General features: G+C 47.7%; 1 protein-coding gene across 1 annotated transcript in view; it reads right to left on the bottom strand.

Annotated features, from left to right (window-relative positions):
- Positions 1-18,278, bottom strand: part of NPR3 (natriuretic peptide receptor 3) — a 50,255-nt gene extending 31,977 nt beyond the window's left edge. The window contains exons 1-3 of the mRNA XM_075447185.1: positions 17,570-18,278; positions 12,880-13,002; positions 7,720-7,886 (exon numbers count right to left, since the gene is read on the bottom strand). Of these exons, the coding sequence (XP_075303300.1) occupies positions 7,720-7,886; positions 12,880-13,002; positions 17,570-18,278 (999 nt within the window). The remainder of the gene's footprint in view (positions 1-7,719; positions 7,887-12,879; positions 13,003-17,569) is intronic.
- Between the last annotated feature and the right edge of the window lie 5,960 nt (positions 18,279-24,238).

Here is a 24,238-nt window from a genome sequence, read left to right as displayed (position 1 = left end):
TTTGTCTCAGGCTTCTCATCCTAATGAAAAAAACACCTACTAAGGAAAGAATGGAAGTTGGGAGTATCCTCCTGTGGGTTCCTACGGCTCCTTGTGTGCACAAGAACACCACTGCCTTTATTCACACAGCCCATCCTCACAGGCCGACTACATTAACCCCTCCACATTGGAGGAACTGCTCAATATTCACTGAAAAAAATTAGAGCTGCCAGCGCAGCACGCTCATCTTCTCTCACACCCCAGGTGGAGCACGTCTGAGCCCTGCTGCCTGCCTTTGCTCTGCCCACGCTCACCCACCTGGGTTACAGCACTCACCCACAGGGCCAGCGTGCCCCGCTGTTAGAAGACTTGTCTCTCTGGAAAGCTCAGGTTGTTTAACCTCCCAGCACTCAGCCGCGAGAAATCAATGTGCTGACGAAGCAAGAGATCACGGACCTGAGGTGTTACTGTTTGCCACCTATACTGTTCTTTCAGAAAGACTTGTCACCTGAATGTCCTAAAGTTAGACCTTGCCCTGCTGTCATTCAGGATTGTTTTCACTCTATCAGTCACTCAAACAAGCACAGCAAAGCTTCCCTGAACCACCTCAGTGAGGGATCTGCCCCTGTGGAAGCAACACCTCCTCTGCCCTAGAACTCTCAAAAAAGGAATACACACTTCTGGCCTTGAAGAACTGTCTTTCCTTTATGCCCCTATGGAAAAGAAAACGTTGCTCCTTCCCCCCATCCTCTGCCACCCTCCTAATCAAACCCTCTGATTAAACTGTTTGGCCCAGTCAGATTTCAACCACTGAACTCTGAATCCAGCCTATGTTACCACAGCGTGAGGTTACCAGCACAGGTGAACCCTGCGCAGCACCCGCAGTGCTGAGGCTGGAGCACCCATCAGCCATCCAGGGCTGGAGCACCCATCAGCCATCCAGGGCTGGAGCACCCATCAGCCGCCCATCAAGCACACCACTCCCGCAAGAACACAGCCTCCAGCTGCTCACCCAGGACCCTGCTGCTGGCTGCAATGGCATCTCGACACGGGGCAGGCTCACCCAAACCTCCCGCTTCACGCCCTGTTGGGCTGAGGGTTTTTTCCAGTTAAAAATGAAATTATCAACCGAGTGTTATTTTCGCAAGCTACTTGGGGAACAAGGCTCACAGAAGAAGGTATCAGCTGCTAGAAAGTCAGCCGGCAAAGGTCTTTCATTTTTTAAGTGTCATTTTGTGCAAGAAGAGATATATAGTCTTTCCTTGCCTTCATTCAAACACCTCAGAGCCAAGGCTGAGGACCATTTCATACCAGTATCAAAAATCCTATGAATGTACATAAAAACAAGACCTCAGTGGGACAAATTAGCTTTTGGATCATTAGCAACGCAAATGGCATGAAGAGGCATTAAAAACAAAAACAGGTTATGAACTTTGCGGGAAGACATATTTTTCACACTTTATTAGTGGAAAATAAGGCGTATTTCTAGCAAGTACTTCGAAGGGAGAATGCCTTGCCCATAAATGTCTTGAGTGTCTGTTTAGTAAAGTGGAATGTGAATATCTGTGAAACCCAAGTAAAAAACATGGGGCTATGGAAAATATGCAACATATATATGAAGATCAACTCTAAACTTTTACATTCCCAAAGGGTTCAGATGTTACTATTTTCAGATACACCTACAGTTCTATACTATCATCTCCTCCATGTAGTTTAAGACAGCTTCAAAAAGCTGACTATGCTTAGACAGGTTAGAAAAACTAAACAAATCCAGTGCAAGAGGGAAAAATAATTTCTTTCTTTTCCTGTCTTTTATGACATCTGTTAGCTGCAAATAACATACTACTATGCTGTAGCTTTGCCTAAGACCCCAACGTGGAAGACACTAGTCTTTCATATCACTGAGAAAGCATTAACTTCAGGGGAAAAAAAAAGTGTCTGCTGCATTCACCAAATTTAGCAGTCCAGAGTTCAGCACTGCTCTTACGGAAATTGAAGAAATTCTCATTAATTCCAAAGAGTGAAGGGCTGGTTGTGAAAATCCTAAATATGTTTTACTAATAGAATTCATCTCGTTAATAAGATGGCATGTGAACCCGTTTTTTCCGGCTGCTCAAAGCAGCCTGTGGTTTGCTTTTATTCTTTCAAACACAATTAGCAAAGCTCTCCAGCAGCTGAATAGACCTATTCATCTGAACAAATTATTCCCTGGCAGAGTATTTTCTTTAAAAAAAAGAAAAACTCCCCAAAACTCTCTCCCATTCTGGCGTAGTCAGAAGAGACACAAAAGCCTGCCTGTCATTAATCTTGCCTGCCTGTGCCTGAAAAAAGACAAGTGGGACGTACACTGCTGAATACATTACATTTTCAGTGTCTTAGTGACACGACTGAATTGCTCTCTTCTCCCAACCCTTATCTTAGCTGGTGTACAATGCTAATTAAAAGGCTGACGTAAGGAATACCCATGGGGAAGAGTCTGGCACGGATGTTATGGATGAGATGATAAACTTTACGAGCACAGCTACCTCCCACATCGCTTTTGTAGCTAACTGCTGGAGCTCGAACAGTTGCTCTTATGCAGACTATTTCTCATTTCAGAGGGCTGAAAACATTAAATAAAATGGACTTGCCCTTTCTAATAGGTAGTAGCATCTCACTGATCTACTTACTCTACATAGCTCACTCTTTCACTGAGATAACTTTACAGGCAAATCGGGCTCCAGTGCCCTTCCTCTGCTGCTCAGTTTTGGTGTGAAAAGGGCTGTGGATAGGGTAAAACCCATGCATCCACCTCGTGAACAATGCTGTCATGTAGTTAACACAGCACAAATATTTGTTTAATTAGTTACATTTTCAGCTTTTAAATGAGAAGAAAAAACAAGCCGTGGGTGGTCTGTAACCTCAGAAGAGCAAATATCCCAGGCTGTAAAATCATCCCAGCTCAGAATACTGGGTTGGACATAAAAAAGCATTTATTGAATCTCAGACCTGAGTCAGGAACAGAAGATGCATTAACAGCTTCCAAACTGCAGCCTACCGCCAATTCATTAAGTGTTCGGCATTATTTAATAAAAATGGCTTCTGCATATACTTTAACTGAAACCCTATTTATACATAAACATTTTTAACTAGAGGATCTGTTGGGAGTTATTCACACACCAATTCAGAGGGAGTTTCAAATTCTTCCCTCAAGTAAATGCATGCAATTCCCATTGCTGTTTGCCTCATCTAGGCTACAGGTCTGCAAGCAGAGCTTGTCCTGTATTTTCCAATTAAACCAGGGATCTCGATTGGTTTATAGAGACCAGGACATGTTGCTGTTGATGTACTGGTAACGTACTAACTTTATAGAAGTGAGAAAACTGCTATAATTTGTGTACTAGTATTGAAGCGATTCTACTGTCCTCATGCTTGAACCTCAAATTTGAATGTATTTTTGAAAAAAATCCTCTTATTTTTGGCTATTTTATCAGAGAAGTCAGTTTCCAAGTAGGTACAAAATAAAATGGTCAGGCTCTCTACAGAACTACGGGATGTTTCCTGAAAAAAATCCATGACGCTATTGAGCACTGAAACGAGGGCTGAGCAGATCTGATGCTTCAGCCCACAGTTCTTTGGGTTATATTAACACGACGGCAACTGCTTTCAGACTCTGAAAGTGGTGATCAAGCAAACTAATAGTATTTGCTAACAGACTCAGGCAGCTGTTGCAACGCGATGTTGCAACGGGAGATTGCGGACAGGGATCATCATCATTTTTAGCCCCATCCTGTGCAACTACTACCTACCCGAATACTTCTAAGGCGCTTTCTCTGAATCTGTCACTCTTATTTTTGATGCTGTTTAGTTAAAAAGTGCTTAAGGAAGCTTTTTCCTTCACAAGCAAGATTCCTGGAGGAGTCAGAGGAATTGCTTTTTCCACACTTTCCTGCTCACTCACAAGGCACAGATTCTTCTACCTTCCCCATTTCCACAGCATAACGCCCATGCAAAAGCAACAGTAATTTCTGACCTGGGAAAGATCACGTTTTTCTCTTTTCTGTGTGATTTCACAGCTGCAGATGAAGATGGCCAACACTCTTTGACCTGTTACTCCTCCAAGGGCCATATGTGTTCTCCATCCGGCAATGGGACAGCTGCTGCTTTAGGACTTTGCCCTTTCTGTCTCCCTTATCTTTCCTTCTGTCATCTGCTTATTTTCCATTTTTATGATATTCTTTTTTGGTAGATAATAATGTCTTAGGATTAGTGCTGGCAAAAGGCCAGGACAAAACGGCAGTGCTAATGACTTTCATTTGAGTTAGGGTCATGGCGAGATAATTTAGACCATGGACCCGGGGCCCCATCTTCCCATGACACTGGAAAAATTCACACAGAGAAGCAGAAACACTGAATGCTTCAAATCCAAACCTCCCTGAGTTTATGCTCTTGGGACACAGCTTGCAGAAAAGGGTAAGGATTGTATTTCAACACCCGTGGACAGGACTTCAGATGGACTGTACCAGCAATCGTACTTCCCCAGAGCTGCTGTTTTCAGGAGCACAACCCAGCAGAGAAAAATCCACCTCTGCCACTTCCCGCCCACTCAGCTGAAGGACCTCTCCCCACCAAGCTTCCCTTGGAGGACACAACCTTGCTCAGTGCACGCCCAAGCCAACATTGCCACTTTCTCTCCATGCTGCCAAAAGAAGCACTGTTAATGAGGTGCCCACTACTCATGTTATCTTTCAGAGAGGAAGGAATCGGCCCTCAGTTTGGCTTTTTATTTTTCCCCATTAGTTTTTAAAATGGATTTTTTTCTTAAGCCTGAAGGCTGCCCTGAAATGTTTCACTTCTGAACACACCAGCAGGACAATCAGTTACAGCAATATGAAGCATCTCCTTCCCACTGTCCAAAGTGGGGAAATGCAAAATTCATTGTAAATGATGAAAAGCAAAACAGGTAATTAAAATTCACACACTGTTAATAGAGAAACACAGCTAATGTTTTTTGCCATGCTCCACCCAAGAAGATAAAGTTTCTTTTTCCCACTGGGTTAGGGGGCTGTGAGCAAGTAGGTAGGTGAGGGTCTGCTGAGATCTACATAAGTTAAGCATCTGTGTAATACCAGGACACTCTGCCTTTGGAATCAAACCTCCCTCCCCCATAGCCACGATCTGTAGCTCTCCACGGGGAGCCCCAGATCCTTACGGCCTCCACCAAAAGCTTCCCATGAGACAAGGACTGATGTTTCACATAGCAGGAAGCTGTGGTAGGTGTAGACAGATCACAGGTCCTCCCTCTGCCCCAGCAAGAAGGGATTGGGAAGGGTACAGAGAGCCAGGCGCCAAAGGAAGAGCAGGAAGAGGAGCAAGCAGCAGCCCCATGCCGCTGCCTGGCCCTAGTAAAGGCTTACATTTTTGGGTGAGCGAGTGCCTGGAGCAAGATGAACAGCTCTGGATTACAGGTGGGAATGTGATATAAGGAGAAGCATCCCTCAGAGCCAGGCAGAAGGTCAAGGACGAGGCAGCAGGGAGCCAGGCATCTGTGCAGCTGCTCTGGGACAGCCAGAAGCACTGCCAGCACCGACGCCTGATTGCACAAGCAACCATGGAGTGAAGAAAGAGAAAAGAGGACTTCTGGTAGCTGTGCAAGGAGTGTCCCCAACAAACACATTAGCCTGCAAAATCACCCCGCAGCCAGCACAGGGGGCTTTGCTCTCTTATGGATCCAACTCTGCTTGACCCTAACAGAGCTTGCATCTATTCATCATCTATCAACGCTGAACTTGCATAGGGTTTGCAGTGGGTCCACATCCTAAAGAACACTAAGGCATCCTCTTGCCCGCCTCCAAACCACCCACCATAACACGATCCATCACTGATGATCTGGACAGACAGCGTTCCAAGCTCTTGACAGTTCAACACTTTTCTCATCTGGGGAAACGTCACACTGCCCGCACTAGAAAAGCCACAAAACTGGGGATGACTGGATCTTTAACATTCAAAATCACATTTCTCACCAACCACACCAAGAGCAGGTGGCAGATTTTCAAGGTACATATCTTGCCAAGTGACATCTGTAAAAGGGCACACAGAGGTAAAAGGGAGGAACAGCACAAATTACAGTCCCACACCTTGTTCAAAACTCATTTAGCACATTCTTCTGAGAACAGCACCTTGAACTCCGATGGGATTTCTCTACTAACCCGAGGCAAAGAACACGAACAAAAAAAACTACTTCTAGACGTTGAAAGTTTCACAGGAAAAATACAAGCCACTGATGTGATTCAACATTAGATTTTAAATAAAATACTTAAATAAAATACATCCAAGTTCTAAGAAACACAGGTTTTCTGAAGACAGCTGAGTTTATGCAATAAACTGCAGTAAAGGTCATTTATTAACACAACCTCCAAGTTCATCCGCTTGTGCCTTGAACTAAAGATGATGCCTTCACCTGGGGGGGGATACCATGCTTAACGCAAAGACCTGAGGGAGATGCCTAAGTGGGAGCCAGTAAATGAGGGGTTTGAGCTGTTTTCTTGAGTTCTGGGCACAAATTCCCCTAAACCTTCTTCTAGGAGTCAAAGCAGGTGCTCTGACTGCACCAGTTCTTTTCCTTTCACACAAGGTACCAGCTTTCAAGCATTTATCCTTGCTGCAGCATCTTAATTTGATAGAGTGCACTTCATAGCAACATTTGAATTTGTTTGAACATCAACATAATACACAGCCTTACTCTATGCAGCCAAAATTTCTTCTGTCTTTATGGGTTCATTATTCCTCTACTTGTAGACGTGTATGATAGTGAGAGGAGATCTGCATCATGCTCTTAACTGCAAGAAATTTACATTTTTCTTGATAATTGCTTTTCCTATGGAATTGTTTGTATTACAGCTCCCATTTCCTACAGCTAAAGACTGACCAAACTCTCTTCAAGACTTTTTTATTTTCTAAGCGTATTTGAAAAGTTTACTCCCCATCATGAAGAAGTCTGACTGTCGGGGAAGTACTTCTATCAGCATGCAGAAATCTCTGTAGGTATGTTCTATACATTATTGCTTTCACAGAACACTTTTCTATGAAAATCCCTAATGAACTAGGTTTGCAGTAGCTCAGATGCAACTTTCAGAGGCATCATCCAGCTACATTTTGAGAGATTAAAAAAATATATACTTTCCCATATCCATCTCTGGCAGACAGTGGCACACCCCTAGGTTTAAAACAACTCCCAGTGACTACAGTGGTATTTTAGACAGCTTAAAATAAAAACAGCAACAACCTAAACACGCTTACTTAGCAAATAAGACCACTTATCTCATATGCATCAAGAAAAACTTCATCAGATGCAATACATAGAGTGTAATTTTCTGAGATCTGATTCCACCATAAAAAAAGTATTGGGAGAGAACAAAAACAAAGAACTTAATTATTTGCCTGTAAAAAAACAAAAAAGGCAAGCAATTGATGGGAGAGGGAGAGAGACCTGGCAGTCTGCCTTTCTGCTGATGAACAAGGGGACAAGCACGGGACAACCAGTCATGGACAGTGGTGCACAGACCTAGGACCTAGTGCACCTAGACCAAGGACCAAGTCTATTCTTGCTAAGGAAAAAAAAAAAAAAAGAGAGAAGACAGATTATATCACGAGCAGTGGGCTTTTACAACTGAACCAAGGTGATTCTGTCCTGAGAAAGGCTCTAATTAAGTGCATGTTTATGAAGATGCTAAGACCTAAAGCCTGTTGTCAAGTACTTACATAGTCATCCTCCTGCAGACCTTGCTTCTGAACAGAACTTTTCACCTCCAGGGAAAACTTCTCAAACTCAGGCTTCACGGTCCTCAGCAGAGTGATGGTCTGGAGGTACGAGTATGCCTTCTTGGCTTCGAGGTCATATTTGTCTCCTCTTCTCCAAGAGCCATTTCCTAAGGGGAACACAAGCATATCGCCAGCTCCAAATTAGGTACAGGATTGCCTTCCTTTCTGCACCCAGAAGTCCCCTCTCCTGCACCTTGGGGAGATGGCAGAGTACAAGGGAGAACTGAACCCGCTCCAACATGCACAGGAAACCGGGCAGGGAAGAATGACTGGTGGGAAGTAAACCTCCAAACAGAAGGACAACTTCACCCCCATGCTGTGCTTGCTTATTTTTAAAGGGTGGAACGAAGCCTACACGTGAGAAGATGTCTTGGAGCAAAAAGCTCTTGCCAGATCTCAGACGCAGAGATATTTCAGTTAGAACATGTGAGGGAGGATTCGACCACAAAATTTTTGTTACACATCACTCCACCAGCGACACTCTTGAACAGTCAGAAAGGCACCAGTAAAGTCAGTAGTATGATCATCACCCCGAGTGGGAGGCAGATGGTGCAGCTACTTCTCCCACAGCGGTCAAGGAGAAAACCATGTGTGCAATGGCTGCCAGACCAGCCCTGCTCTTAGTGGAAAAGAAATAGTTAGAAATAAAACGGGATCCTGCGCCTTTGCTGTATTTACTTGTGTTTAGCGTCACAGCAGGGGAACAACTTAACACACACCACCAGTAAAGTAATCAGATTTTTAAAAACCAGGATAGCTGACCGGTTGTTAATTAGCAGAGGAGTCCTTCTGCTTAACCAGGCCTGACCTTAGCAGGTCCTGAGACCCCGATCCAAAGCTTCAGCAGATCAGTGCAAGGGTTCACACTGCCCTGGACCAGGTTTTGTGCTATTCTGCATAAATGATAAACAAAAGTAGCCTAGAGGGAACAGCAGTAGCCCTAAGCAGTGTGCCTTTAAATGCTTACGAATAATTAAAAGCTAGACAGTAATTTTGTTTTTCAAACAACAGCAACAAACCCCATCATGGCTAAATGAGCCAAGACGAAGACTAACACTAAGCTCCCAAGGATGACCTGGAGGCACACCGGACCCTGAGATGAGAGGGGATGTGGCTGCTTTGCTTGGGTTGAGGACCACGGTGCCATATGGACCAAGAGAAGCAAGCAGTTTGGGAGCGGAGAAGCTAATGGAGATGGAGTCCAGGCATCAGACCCATGGTGCTCCTTGCACAGCACGACCAGCTGCATCACATGCCTGCAGGAGCAAATTCATGGACAGACTAGCCCAGACCCCCCGAACCAGGTAAATATAGAGCCTGCGTTTTTTCCTCTCAGTATCCAGGCACTGCCGCCAGGATTTTTTTCCCCCTTCTTTCTTTTGACAATAAGTATAACTGGAGAATCGCTCTGCTTCCTCAGAAAGTACAGGGGAAGGAACAAAGGACTTGCACTTCTCTGGAGGACAAGTCGTTCCTCATGCTGCTTTTGGCTCTGGGGCAGCTCCCACCACTCGCAACATGGGGCAGGAGGCACAGGACCACCTGAGCCCTAATATCCCTCTTTTCCAACCCAGGAAGTTCTTATTTACCACAGATCAGCACCACCTACGACTGCAATCTTTATAAACGTCATGAACCTTGCTAATTCTTACATCTTTTTTCCTTCCCTTTTTTTTTTTTTTCCAGTTATTTCACCCTCTTGGGAAGAAGCTCTAGATACATCTGCCTTAGTTTAAGGATTTATTTCCCAATACAAAGTTTAGCTGTTCGAAATTACTTACGCCAGGGACCCTATTCATCAGACCTGATGGAAACACTGGTGAGCAACTACCACCCCACAGTCTGATTTTGGGCTCAGAGGCAGCACTTTTCCCTTCAACGCCTGCACCCTGTCCTTGTTAACTGCTTTCCAAATGAAAGAAATGCACATCTGGCAATTGTCAGCTAGCACCTCCTGCTAGCTTCCCTGCAAGAGGATACAAGCCCTGCCACAGCCTCAAAGATGAAAAGCCTCTGCCCCAGCTGGGTACCTGCACTTCAGAGGTGCAGTATGCAAGAAGTAGGGCAGAGACTACAGTATGAAGGGCTTTGCTATAGCTTTGCATTTACAAATGGAGATGGCTAAAGAGTGAGATTATACACAAAAAAAACCTGGTAGTGCTGGTAGAGTGTGAATAAGCTTCTGTCCTGGACACTACATGTATTTATTTTTAAAAATCCTGACACTGGGAGCAGGGAAGGCACACTTGCATAACAGCGTTCCTAGCATAATTTACATGTTTAAATTCCTTCATGGATTGTTTTGTGGGAGGTTGTCTTTCCACAGTACTTACGTGCAATTATTGCAGCCTTGGAATTTAATACGCCTGCTCTTCTGAAAAATCAAAAATATTCAGAACAGAGGGCAACAACAAACTGCAATGTGGTCATCTGAACTCAAAGGCAAAGTGCCAATTTGCCAATAACACGCACTCTTAGATTTTGCATATTATTCATAATAAGGTATGAGATTTAGTCTCTCCAGGCACTGAGAACTAGGAATTTTCGGGCAATTTCTCCACATTTCTTTTTCGTGCTTGCTTTTCACATGTGATGACCACCTGCACTGTCACCTTCTGATGCACAGTCATTTTGCTTTTCACTGGAAACACATCCACGACGAACCAGAAAAACCGGTTTAAAAGAACTACTACTTAGAAATGTCAGGAAATGCCACATTCTAACAACACTGAATCAGGAGGCAGTTTTCATTAATCCCTTGGAAAAGCTACAAGCAGACTGGACTACCTGTGATGGGAAGGAGGATGGTGCTGAGACTCCCACACAATCACGGGGCAAACGGGTATTGCTTCCATTGCCATGCCACCAGAGGTCCCATGCCAGGACGGCACAGCACAGCCCTGTCCGCGGCTGGACAAAGTGCCGACTACTGGGGACTGCCAACTACCGGGGACGCATCCCTGGGGACACCCACCCCACATGAGCTGTGACTCCTGGAGCTGGGTGCCGAGCCCGGGGATCGCACGACTGCCTCCCTCAATCGCCACTTCCTCCTAGCAAATACCATCCCGGAAAGCAAAAACATTACAAAACGCAGCAGCCCACTTCCTGCAGGCGCTGCTCTCATGTGAGCATCCCCTGCTTGAGGAGAACTTTGGGTACCACCTGTCCCAGCCAGCTTCAGCGCTTCTCGGGTAAATCACCCTGCACTCATTTCAGCCAAGGCAATGAAACCCTCATTTGCTGTAGGGTATGATTCATCTGAGCCACCGCCATCACCCAGGGATGAGGTGAATCGCTGTCCAAGGGTGCCTGCTTCTCCCCTGTGACTCCAAAGGGAGCCCAGCTCATGCACAGACTTGTACTCACAGCCAGATGAATCACTTCCGACGCATTTCTACCCTGCGAGATGAAATGCAGCAGAAGCGCAGCGGTAACGAGCCACTGCCACCAGTCAGAGGGGTTATTTGATCAGTGGTTTCTGGCAAAGCGAAGCCTGCAAAGCTCCCAGGGTCTAGAGAAGGGCCAAAACTTCAGGGTTTTGTGTGACTGCTGATACAGGTAGACCTTCACTTTTTGCTCTGGTCCTGATACAGGCTGCAATGCCACATGGTTTTGCTTATGCCACAAGTGATAAAGTCACTTCAAATTCCACTCAACAAAAAGAAAACCTTGATTAGAACCATTGGCTTTTATCTTGTTCTGCAACTTTACCTTTTAGTTAAGTGATTTCCTTATTACCTGGCAAAACTGGTGCTTCTTTAGCTAACCTGGACAATACATGCAGCAGCGTCCGTACTTCTGTACGTATCTGTATCTCTGAATTTCAACAGCTACACACACTCATATGGAACTTCTCAACAAACAGCACTGTTTGCTGTAAAATAATCTGAGGTGGTAGATGGATAACAAGAAGTTTATGCAAAAGAATTTAACTTACAATTAACTGATTTATCAAACTAAATACATAATCCCTTTGTGAATTCAGTTGCTCCTGTTTGGTCAGCTTTTTGAGGCTTGAAAGACAGAAAAAAACACAGGTTTTCCTTCTTTCTCAACTCCCACTTGGCTTTCAAATCAAAATGAATTTGTTATTGTAGTGGATTAGTCGAGGCAGCCTGCGGGGGGTGGGGGAGGGATTATTTTCTCTGCACCTGCGAAGAAGTCTGCTGCTTTCAAAAGCCATGTTGACACTTCAACAAAACCTAGTTCCCGAGCATGAACTTGCCTCAGCTTCAGCCATCTGATGTTGTTTAAAAATCAGTACACACACTGCTCGAGTATTACTTTGAATTTAACTGAGGCAGCTGTAGCAGCTGCGAGTAGGTTTAGTGCCTGCCATGCAGAGCCACAATATCAAATGTAACTGAACATAGGTGTATTTCAAAGAGCAAATGTATTTAACTTACATTTTAAAGTCATGTTTTAATTTGACAAATCTGATCCTTTTTGCTTAGGGGTGGAATCAGCCACCTTTATCCACCCTACTCTAGCACATTTGAACTGTCCACGTCCCACCCAGCGCTTTCCCTTCAACACAACACTGCTGAATATTTTTGCAAATGCAGTTTCTGATCAAAAGCTACAACCAGTTAGACGTGCGGCTCCCCCAGCACGGAGATGACTTCTGGAGGTGCAGGCCCTACAGCTGCCCACAGCCCCGGCCATTGCTAGTGCCTCCCTCCAGCCACCCGCACAGACCGCAGGCCACCGGGCAGCCAGGAACACCCTGAGATCTGGCCGTCACAAGGCCAGGGATGCTGCAAACCACCTACAGCTGAGCACACACAGCACAGCATGGGGTGCCCACACCTGGCTGCTATAACCAATGTCTCCATCTGGTGCTGCTTCCCCTACAAGGAACTAAATAAGTAACGCCTTATAGTGTCCTTGGCATCTTGTGATCCACCCAGTGGCAACTACAGCCACGAGGGCCTTTTCCAGCAATACCACAGCCCAAGTGGAAGGCAACTGCGACAACAGAGAGAGACAGTGGTGTATTCTGGGACTCACCGCGGCGTATTTTGAGGCTAAAGAATCTAAAAATATTACCAGGCTTACAGAAGACTTTGCAACATACTTGGGCAGGAAAGACATTACCATATGACGAGCTGTTGAAGAGTTCAATATTGAAGAAAGCGTAGTCCCCGTTGGTCATTCCTTGCCGATGAGCAGCCAACATGATGTTCCTGATTGTGTCACCGCTGGCACACATGATTACAACTGGTGTAGAAAATGGAAAAAGCAGGTAAGAAACAGTTCAAGAACTTCAGGGAACAGTCTGTCAAGCATGAACGCTGCCAGAGACAGTGACCCCAGCTGCCCTCCCAGTGTCGCAACAAACATGACCACTCAGAAGGCAAACAAAGCTGATTTTGAAATCAGCTGACAGAGGACAGGTACCAAACACAGAGAGGCTTCCTACTCCCTTCTCTCCTCCGAAAATAATGAAGTAAAGCCTGTGTGTGATCTACGGGTTTTTACTCCTGCAACATGTGATAAGCTCTGGCTTCAAACTTCTTCAACGACATATATTCATAGAGCTGACTGCAACCATAAGCCTCACTTCCAAGTGGACAAAAGACAATCTGAAGATGAAGAATTGAAATGGTACAATGACCTCACCATTTTAAAATCCATTCCGTTGAACAGTTTGATGTAGAAACTTCTCACCTACACCTCAAGCTATCTAAAATTTAGGTATCTGGTCTAGAATTTGTTGCCTCTCTACAGTTAACGTAGAGCAGCATCTCTGCAGCTGTCTAGGGACAGTGGTATGAATCTCTCCAGGATGTGACTTTCTCACCAGAGACAGTATACAGTAAGCCTAGACAACGACCTCTGATGGGACACTTATTGTTCAGAAATGGGAGAAGCAAGTGCCACTTTCTGAGCATGAAGATTAAAGGTGGTTACAAGACTGAATGCCACAGAGCCTCGTTTGTCAAGGACCAAGAGCTAAGCACGGGCTCTGCAGCTACAACAGGACCTACAAGCCCACCGGTGTGCTCTGTGCGGCACCGCCATCCACATGGCAACAACGGTGGTCGAGAGGCCCCTTCCCCAAACTGATGGGCAGGGGGAACTACCCCCTCTGCTACCCCTTCCCTCTGCAAAGTGACAGCTGGAACTCAGGCGAGGTCTTCACCAGTGGGGAGACACCTCCCACACTGAGCACATTATACTATAAACTTTTATATAGGTTCACCAGGCTATGGGTATGAAGCTACTGACATCAGAGGGAGCAGCAAAGTATTGTGCCAGCGCGTACTTCGGGGCCATATGCTACAGCAAACTTGTGAGTGTCCTGGTTTTGGTTGATCCTGTTGGGACGGTGATTCGAAACCAACTGCACGCACGTCTCCAAGAACGCCGTCACGCATGGCAGGGCTCAAAAGCTACAATAATGTACGCAAATATTTTCACCCCAACAATAAAACTGAATCAAAACCACATTCAGCTTTTCTGGGTAGAAGTGTTTGCTATTATAAGAAACGAAAAGGCCAAACAGGCCAAATCTTTTCGCACACAATGAATCTTCTCCCATTGCTTTTCTGGTTGGATGCCATCACAGGCAGAAAGCTCCAGATGCGCTGCTGGGGTGAGTCACGTTCGGTACATCCCCACGCTTCAAGAGAGTTATACCACGCATAGCTCTGTCCCACTGATTATAGCCGAGTAATATAATAATTTCCAGAGCAACAGAGCAAGACATATTTCATGACCATTATGAAGTATATTAGCATGAAGGAAAAGGAGGAAAAAAATTTTCTTACAATAAAATTTGGATCAAATCTTTTCCAGATGCACATCAGGAACGAATTTGTCTCACTGCTCCAAATTTCAGTATAGGTGAGAGATATCCTTTTGAAACATTTCCTTGCTGCCCTCCCAATTCTCCCTCGACTTCGCCTTTATAATTCACATCTATCATAAAGAAAATAGTAATCTGTAGATGGAATCAAAGAGATTCCCACAACACCAGTAAAAGACCTTGACCAAAAGGAATTAAAAAAAGAGCAGGGGAAAAAAAACCTACTTTAAAATACATTAAATCAGATTTTGTAAGCCTCTAAAGGAATTTAAGAGAAGTAATATTAACTATTTGGATGTGGCTTTTAACCCAGCAGGAGAGCAAAGATTACACATTTCATGATTTTGAAGCAAGTAAGTTAAAGGCATGACTCCTGCAATCTTCCAAAAAATGTAAATTATGTGTATTTAATCAGCATCTGTACCTTACTATTGTGTACATACAATATGCAAACACATACAAAACGTTCTCCCTCCAGTATAATACACTCAGTCCACAGTAATTCTAATATTAATATTCTGAATTTATTGACTAGGATTATTGACTCATCCTGCAAATACTTAACAATTTAATTCCAGTTACAGGAGTAAGTGTTCCCTTTGCTGCGTGCATCCCTTGGACTACACGCTTATGCAGAACATACTTAAGCACAGTCCCAGGTTTGTGACCATTATGGTAAACCTAAGCCTACAGCATCAATTCTGCAGCGTGGCTAACCGAGCCTACAAGCGAGCTTGAACGACTAACGAAATTAAAGACAAGCAGTTAACTTTTATCTTCTTATTTTTCACCATGATTTTGTTCTGGCTTCAGGACTTGGGTCTTTTAAAGTGGCTCCAGGGACTGAACAGGCAGCCGCTGGCAAACACGGGTGCGTGGCTGAGCGCGCTCCTGCCTCCTGGACCCCAAGAGCTCAGTGCAAGCCCCCAGCCAGCAGCAACCGAACCCACGGGGCCAGCCTCTGCCCCGGGTCCCCGGGGGACAGCTGGTGGGGCAGCTCCTGTCTCTGCCCTGGGAGCGGGTATCCTCATCGGCCTGAAGGCACGCTCGCACTCAGAGCAGCTCAAGGAAGCCCGATCAGTCCAGTGGACCACCACCAGCAGCGATCTCTGGAAGCACAGAAGGTGCAGCGTTACAGCACAGGACAGTGTCACGGCAGGTGCGACACAGGAGCCCTTAAAAACTGGTGAGAAAAGCAACCAACCAAAAACATTTCTAGAAAGTGCTCCAGACAGTGCCCTGTTGCCCACAAGCCCTGCTGCCCTGTGGAGGGGACATCCAAGGAGTCCCCAAGGGAAATTAAGAGCTCATCTAAGGCACAGGGTGTGTCCTTCATGCCATACATGACTTTTCAAATATTGTGACAACCTGAAAGATACCACGAGCAGCAGAACCCCCCCTCAGGCGCAGAGGGACGTGTCAGCCAAGTCCCATGGTCACTCCTTAAAGTCAGAAAGGCGCAGGTGGAAGCTGAAGGGCCCAGCTTGAGCCAGAGGCCAAATGAAGAGGTTAGATGGAGGGGTCCCCACTAGGCACGATGGGGGGGGGGAAGAAGTAAGACAGAAGGCTGCTTTTGTTCAGTCATTTGCAAGTCACAGAACGAAGCAAGACCAAAGGTCTCAGCTCAGCAAAGCGTTTAAGCCCAGGCTGAAAGCAAGCCTGTCTTCCCTGACTGTCAGCGCGGTCTGATGAGCAGGGTTTGCCTTTCGCCATCAGTCGCGGTCCCACAGCAGGGCCACAGCTCCCTTTGGCCAGGGGCGAGCACTCGTCTTTTCCTGCCGTAAGCACGCTTTCGTGCTCTTAGCATCAGGAAAGCCAAACATACACACACAAGTTACGTTGATTAAAAAAAAGAAAAGAATCTTTCCTCTCGCAGCCGTTTCCCCTAGCACTTACACATTTCTTTCCCTCCATTGGGAAATTCCCCGAACGGTACTTGCTAGGAAAGCTCTATTTTCAGCACCTGCTTCAGAGCAGAGAGAAATTAAGAGCTGCAGGCTATCAGAGCCCAGCTAACGTGCCGAGGAGCTTGTGCCAGGTCAGGGTTTTCACAGCAGCGTCACGGCACCAGCAGCGCAAGGCTGCTCTGCCCGCAGCGCCAGCCGTGCCCGCCACGCACCGCGCGATCTTCACCCCTCCAGTTCTGATGCCATTTTAACGTTCCGCAACCAGGAACATCTCAGAGTCGTACGGAGCACTTCGTACACCAACCCCTCTTTCCGAAAACAGCCAAGAGCTTCCCCCGGCTCGCTCCCGCGTCCCACCCCTGGCATACGCCTTTTTCTCTCCTCGCAGGAACTCACCGGGGAAGCCTACGGCTGGCGAAAGCCCCTGACAGAAAATGCCCTTTTCGGTGAGCCCCCCCACCCGCGCACCTCTCGCCGGGACGCGGGGGTAGCACGCGTCTAAGGACAGGCTGGCGGGTCGCGGGGCGCCCGGAGCGCTTCCCGACGCGCAGTTACCTCACCCCCAGCCCAGGGGTGACTTTCCCCGGGCGTTTCGCGACCCGTTTACCCCCGCGGCGTTTCGCCAGCGGCCGGGGGCAACACAGCTGCGCCCACTCACGGGTTTCGCACCCCCCCCCCCCCGAAACCGGCCGCTTCCCCCCGACGCGTCTGGAGTGCCCGGCGGGAATCCCGACGGCAGGGGCAGGGAGAGGGATCCCCGCGGCAGGACCCAGCAGGGCGGGGAGAAAACACCTCCGGCTCGGACCCCGCACCCGCACAGAGTCACCTCCGAAATCTCCGCGGACGCGGGCGATCCGCGGCGGCCTGGCCGGCCGGCACACAGGCGATTTCTCGCCGCGGAACCGTCCCGGTGCGGTGCCCGAAGGCGAGCCCCCCCCGTCCCCTCCCCCCTGCTCCCCCGGCCCGGGGACGCAGGCAGCGCAGCCCGGCGGGTCTCCCCGCGGGCGCGCCCCCCCCCCCCCGTCCCCGCTGCTCCCGCCGCCGCTCCCTCCCTCACCCACTCACTCACCCCTCTCGCCGGTCTGCAGGGCGCGGACGACCTCGTCGAGGTCGAGGTGGCGGCTGCTCTCGTCGAAGCTGTGCACGGCCATGTGGAAGGCCTCCTCCTGGAAGACCACATGGACGCCCTCCATGGCGAAGTAGCAGCTGCGCTCGGGGTTGCTGTCGCTGTAGAGCAGCGTGGCCCGGCTCCACTGGTGGTGGCGGAAGAGGGCCAGCAGCATCTCGCCCATCTTGGCGTAGGCCGGCGCGACGCGGGTGAGGTGCGAGTACTCGCCGCCCTTGGCGCCGAAGCCGGCGGCCAGCGCGCCGGCCGAGAGCATGGGCACGTCCCAGTGCGCCGCCAGCCGCGCCACCGGCGCCGCCGCGTACTCGCAGACCGGCCCCAGCAGCAGGTCCGGCCGCCGGCGCTGCAGGGCCACCATGTCCACCAGGCTGAAGAGGGCGCGGTTGCCGCAGGCCGAGTCCTCGTAGGTGAGCTGGAAGGCGTAGCCGGGCGGCAGGCCGGCGCCGCTCTCCCGCAGGCTCCGCACCGCGTACTCGATGGCCGGGCGCACCCGCCCCAGCGAGAAGAGGTAGGCGTCGTCCCGCGGCAGCAGCACCAGCGCCCGGATCAGCTTCTCCTCCTCCTCCTCCTTCTCCGCCGCCTCCGCGCCCGCGGGGCCGCCGCCCAGCGCCGCCAGCACGCAGCACAGGCTGCCCAGCAGCCAGGGCGGCATCGCGCCCGGCCCTCCCCCGAGACCCCCCGAGCTCCGGCGAACTTTTCTTCCCCCGCCCGCCTCTCCCCGCCCGCCTCGAGATTGTTCGGTCGTGCTTTATTGCTCAGGTGTTGGGCGAATTCACAACCTGCCCCAGCCTGCGGGTTACGGACGGAGCATCTCGGCTCTGCTTGTTTTCTCGTAGGTAGATTATGATCGTTAATTATTAATTTTTCTTTTTTTTTTTTTTTTTTTTTGCCCCGCCCGCCGGATCCCCCCGCGGGGCTGCCGGGCTGCGCCCTCGCCGCTTAAGTAGTGCGGGAGCGGCGGCGGCTTCTCGGCGGGCCCGGCGCGGCGCGGCCGGCTTTGTGCGCAGGGAGGAGCCGGCCCGGCCGCTGCCGCCCCGCCCGCCCCAAACCCCCCCCCCCCCAAACCTCCCCCTCCTCCCGCCGGCACCGCACGGCACGGGGACGCGGAGCTGCCGTCTGCCCGTCTGTCCGCACGCCGTCCCGCTCGGCTGCCGCCCGCCCTCCCAGCGAGCCCCCGCGCTCGGGGAGCGAGCGGTCCATCTGAGCGCCCGCCGCCCACCCCGTTCCCCGGGGGGTCAGGGGTCGGTGCTCGGCAGGGCTGGGGGATTTGGGGGATGCAGGCGAGAGGCGATGCGGCAGGGTGGAAGCGGGGCTGCCCGGCTCCTCACCCGGAAAAGTGCCCAGGCTCAGGGACGGCGTCACCCTGCGGGGAGTCCGGCGCTGTATCCCCGACCCTTGCCTGGATCCCTCTGGGGTCTGCCCGAGATCCCTGTGCCAAGAGGGCCCAGGTGCGGTTTTCCATCTCTTCCCACCCACTGTGTCTCCGAGGCACAATTTCATTCCCCAGGCAGCAGAGCTTTCCCCAGTGAAGGACTCGAGTCCTGTTCTATTTTCTTGGGGGGGAAAAAAGGAAAACAACTTTCTGAACTACCTTGACAACACTGCCTAGTCAGAGCGCGCATCCCTTTTCAGCTCTCCTCGCTGGCGATATAGCTGCTAACCCTAAGATTTTGTTAGTGTCCGTTTACAATGGACGCTCCTGTTCTGAAATGAAGAATGAAGTCAGTGCGAAAAGTGCAAAATGTGTAGTGAAACTTGTGTGTAGGCTTTGGAATACCCGATGCTTTCTGACAGGAAAATCCAAAAGGATGGCTCTCTGTGGAGTTTTCTGCGCCCCGTAACAGCACGCATCCTCAAACCCAGAGCAGGGCTGCGGGTTTGATGGTTACTTGGAGAATGCCAGGTTTGCATTTGAAAGGTGAGTGGACTGCTGCTGGCTTTACAGAAGGGTTTTGTTTAGTTCAGCACAGAGGTTGTTGTCAGGGCAGTATGTGTAAGCTGACTTTGGTCGCTGCCTGCGCTGTGCAGTCTGAATGGGAAACCTGTGCTCCGGGGGTGACCGTCTGCTCGCCTTCGAGATGCCTCAGTTAAAAAGAAAAGAAAGCTGTGAGCACTTGTGCAGCTACAACCGAGAAGTGGAATCAAAACAGCAGATAACGCGACGTACAGAAGTGATCGTCAGAAAAAAACAAAACTATTTTTTCAGGACCGTTTATCTAATGGGGCTCAGTAGAATAAAGAGGCTCAGAAATTCTAAGGTGGGTAGCATCTTGGAGAAATGTGCCTCTCACAGAGTTCTATTTGATTACTGAATCGAACTTCAGAGTGCTCTTGAAGATTACATAAACATCCACCCTGGTGAAGCTGGTTTTGTATGTTCCTGTACTGTAAGTTATGTCAGGCATTTTTTGTTGTAAATGACTCCATATAACATAGCGGAGATTAAGCAGAATGTTACAATATACAACACGCCAGCCATCTTCACCACAAAGCTTGCAAAAACATTTTCTTAAGACACGTTTTGAAATGCTGACCTTTGTAGTCACTGCTTTATGGTGACCCTACAGATGTGTTTACAGCATCGAAATCTGGACGGATCTCTCTTGATTCACTCCTTCCCCCACCAGAATATCTTCTTCATTTTACGTGTGAGCTCCATACTCTCCTCTCTGTGTCATTTGAACATAAGCTTTGTACACACAACGGAAGAGATAGTAAGCCCATAAATCACAGGGCTGCCATCCCTTCACACTGGCTGCTCCTTGTGAGGTAGAGTACTGCTGGGAATGAATCAGAGTGAGAGAAGCAGGGACAACATGAGGGGAAAAAGAAACAAAAGGCATCTAGCCAGTACTGTGCAGCAGTAGCAGCGTCAAAGACAAATTCTGGTGCTTTCAGGAAAAGATTTGGCCCACAGTATGTGGTCCTTATTCGCCTCAGCAATTGTGTTCAGCCTTATGGGAGTCTCTGCGGGCCCAAAGTGTCGTGAACATTCCAGTTGTTCCCCTGCACTCTAAGCACTTTTATGAAGAAGAATCCCAGCCTGTGACTGATTTATTTTTCTGAGCCAGAAAGTTATGCACAAGAGTTTACTTGTTAATCCCAATTCAAAATGTCACTTAATCCGCCTCATCATTAGTTCACTTACAGTATTTTCCATAGCTATAAATCCAACATTTCTCCACAGGCGTCATTTTTTTTCAGCGACATCAATGCTTTTTAATCGGAACAAATCCTAAAGCTGTGAATCAGTAGCAGGCAGAATGCCTGCGGACTGCAGCGAGAGCAGAGATTTCAGGCTGGCCCTTTAGGGCCAAGGTCATTTCAGACACAGGCTGTTTCCCCCCCAGAAAGAACTTGTGCACACATCAAGAATCACTTGACTCGTTCCAGCCAGCATTAGCAACAGTCTGAGCAGCCTGCCGCAGATGAAGAAAATTCTTCACAGACAGGTTCGCTGAAAACATAGTCCCCCCTAGAGGTCGAAAAGATGAAATATTTTAATATAGTCTGTACTACAAATACATCCTGCCATTCAGACTTTCAAGTTCTTTCCTTGTTTTTCGAGAAATCTATTCTCTGTTTATTTCAAGGAATCTGTATTCTTCCGGAACACACCTAAGGGATTTCTTGCTGTGACACGGTGTATCTGGGTGTCTCTTTTCGCGTTTTGTGGTCTTGCCTTTGTATACCCATGTTACACAAAAATGCGGTGCAGCTTGTAGGTGAAAATATTGCAGCACAAATTGAGCAGATCTGGTGCTAAAAAAGCAAATGGAAACGGGACATATTTACTTGATCTGCTTTTAGCTGACACCAACTTGTGTGTAGATACGTATACAAGAACTACAAAATGACAAAACTACAAACAGAAACCCTGAGCGTACATACAATACATACAGTAATAGCACTTTGCAGAACTTGTTACTCTTGCTATCTTAACAGCTTCTACTTCACAGCACAAAGTAAGGTAAAGGCGGGCAGGTGGATGTAATTTTTCTTTTACAAATGGGGACAACACAACTTGGGAAGGCAAACTGATATCCCAGAGGTCTAGGGTCATCTCAAGATCATCCCTCCGCTGCATTGCTTATCTTCAGTACCGCTGCTAAAATCATGGCTTGGTGGTCCTCAACAGTCACACAGTGCTACCCCTACCCATCCTTTCCCACTGATTCTGAAAGGTGAGCTGAGATGCAGCCCCATGAGAGACGTGCTGTTCAACTGCATAAAAGCAGATGCTAAGGTGAGAAAGACTGACACACACCTCCCCCCGCCCCCAGTTACTGATAGATTCTGCTCGTGTTCCCGGCGAGTATTTCAAAAGCACTTACTCTTTTAAAATACACAAATGATGGGGCTAAAACTTAACATGATGTGTATTTATGTAACCCAGTGTAACCCAGTCAGTACTTGCTGTGTTTTCCTCACACCTGCAGGGCAATGTTGAATGTGGGGTAACAGGATGAAAGACAACAAATCGGGAGATCTTTGCAGAGATGAAACACTCAAGGCAAAATGCAGACCTGCCACGGCTTACAGAAAAATCCTGCTCTCAGAATTGTCTTAGGAGGCCCCAGTGTGGCATAAGAAGAATTATGACAGATATGCATGCTAGGCACATACCCTGATTTATCAAAATTAGGTTACTGACAACTAGTGTGAGTTAGGGCAACTTCAGGAGGGCCCAAATTAATACCTTGGGACTGATACGGCATAAATCACAGTCAGCATATGTGTCTTCTAACCGTCTTATTTCTGCACCCCATGTAGTTATAGCAGAGGAACTGGATCCACACCTTCACTTGCATCAGAAGACTTTGGGGATTCCCTGAAGCACTGCCCTTCACTGCATGCAGGAACAACATTAACGACCTTAAACTAGAGATGTCTCATTAGCTGTTCTGTGATACACTTTCAGTCACCTCATTTCTTCTCCCCTTCCTTTTCAGGTCAATCCATCTGGCATTATAGCAGGGATAAATCACCTCTGACATATTTCATGTTAGAAAAAAGCTGAAGATAGGCAACAGATTTACGTGTGGAGTTGTGAGAATAACCCTATGTTACAGTAGCAGCTCATCAAGACAGCGTGTTAGAATTGCATTCCATGTTTCCTTTCCACTGAATGCCCTAGGCAGCATGAACAGTCCACCTTAGTAATAAATGTGTCTAAATATATGATCCATTGCCAGTGAAATATAGTCCTCATTCAGATTCATGCTGATTTTGAATTACAGAGAAATAGTTTTTCACTTCTATGATGCCACTAAAATTGTCATGAATTGAATATAGCATTTTTCATTTTCTAATAACTCATCACTCAGAAGGTTATCTTCTGATAACTGCAGGAAGAAACACTGAAAGTTCTATGAGGGACAGGCGAAATCATCTTTTGAAGTGTTTCAAAATAAAAGCAGCGTGCACAAGACTGTATTTCTATTGAAAGTTACTTTCTCTTCAGTAGTCCTACCACTTCCAAATTGAAGTAGTTGCTTTAGGGATTATGACAAAGCAGATTTTTCTACACCCCCCTCCCCCATGACTAGTATTAATGAAAAAATAATTACTTGTACTTCTGCAGTCAAGGCATGTCTGCAGCTGCAACAGTAGCTTTGCCACACCTATGCTTTTCATTTCCAAAATGAAACAAAGCTAAAAAAGACATGACTACAGAAAAGGTCCACATTTTTCAACAAACACAGTGATAAGGTGTCTTAACTATTATAGTGTTGTTAGCTCTACCTACTCTAGCCTACTTGATACTGCCCTTCATCTAATGGCACTACATATAGCCATTATATATAAACTGATACTGTTTTCAATTGCTTGTCATTTTAGTTGAATGTTAACAGTTTGGGTTCAAGTTTTCAGAATGTGTGTCTACCACGGCATTTTTTTGTTGTTCTTAAACTTCAGCTGGAAAAGCTTGGCCATTCCTCAGGAGATTAAGGAAATATTCATTGCCTTACATCTCTCAAAAAATCTGGCAACTTGGTTTTGACTTCAGCCCTTCAGTTTGGAGGGGGAGCCTCTGTGTGAGGGACGGGCACATGAAAATGTGTTTGAGTTCAGCCGGGTGTGAACTGTAAGGTTAGAAAGGCTGATGTTCCCACAAGCGGTCCTACAAGCAGCAAAATGTTAACAGGGTGAATCTGAGATTTCATCTCCCCTCTGTGTGCACCATGCCTTTGCAACTTGCTTATCACGTTGTACCTGCACTGTGCATCCCCAGCAACTGAGCTTTATCCCACCCCAGCCCTGTACCCAACCCAACAGCACATATGCAGCACCCCAGGGATGGATACGCTTGCTTCGGGCCAGGACTCTGAGGGACCTCAGCTGCTCCAGACTGCTGGATGAGGGTACCAGAAATAACACTGGGAAGCCTTATTTTGTTTTCCAGGGGAAAGCTGGACTGATTCTTCCGCCTCCTGAGACATCGCTGGCAATTCTCCAGGGACAGCTGGGCACAGTGATTCCTATCTTCCTCCTACGACAGATTTGCCAAAGCACTTCACATATTTCACAGAAAGTAAATACCCTGGGTAACAGGAACTGATGCCTACATTTTACATTCAATTTGGACCAATTTTTTAAATGCTTCTGATT

This window comes from Opisthocomus hoazin, chromosome Z, assembly GCF_030867145.1.
Source record: "Opisthocomus hoazin isolate bOpiHoa1 chromosome Z, bOpiHoa1.hap1, whole genome shotgun sequence".
NCBI classification, from domain to species: Eukaryota; Metazoa; Chordata; class Aves; order Opisthocomiformes; family Opisthocomidae; genus Opisthocomus; species Opisthocomus hoazin.
The sequence above is the reverse complement of the archived record's forward strand: the minus strand, read 5'-3'. Positions and strand labels throughout refer to the sequence as shown.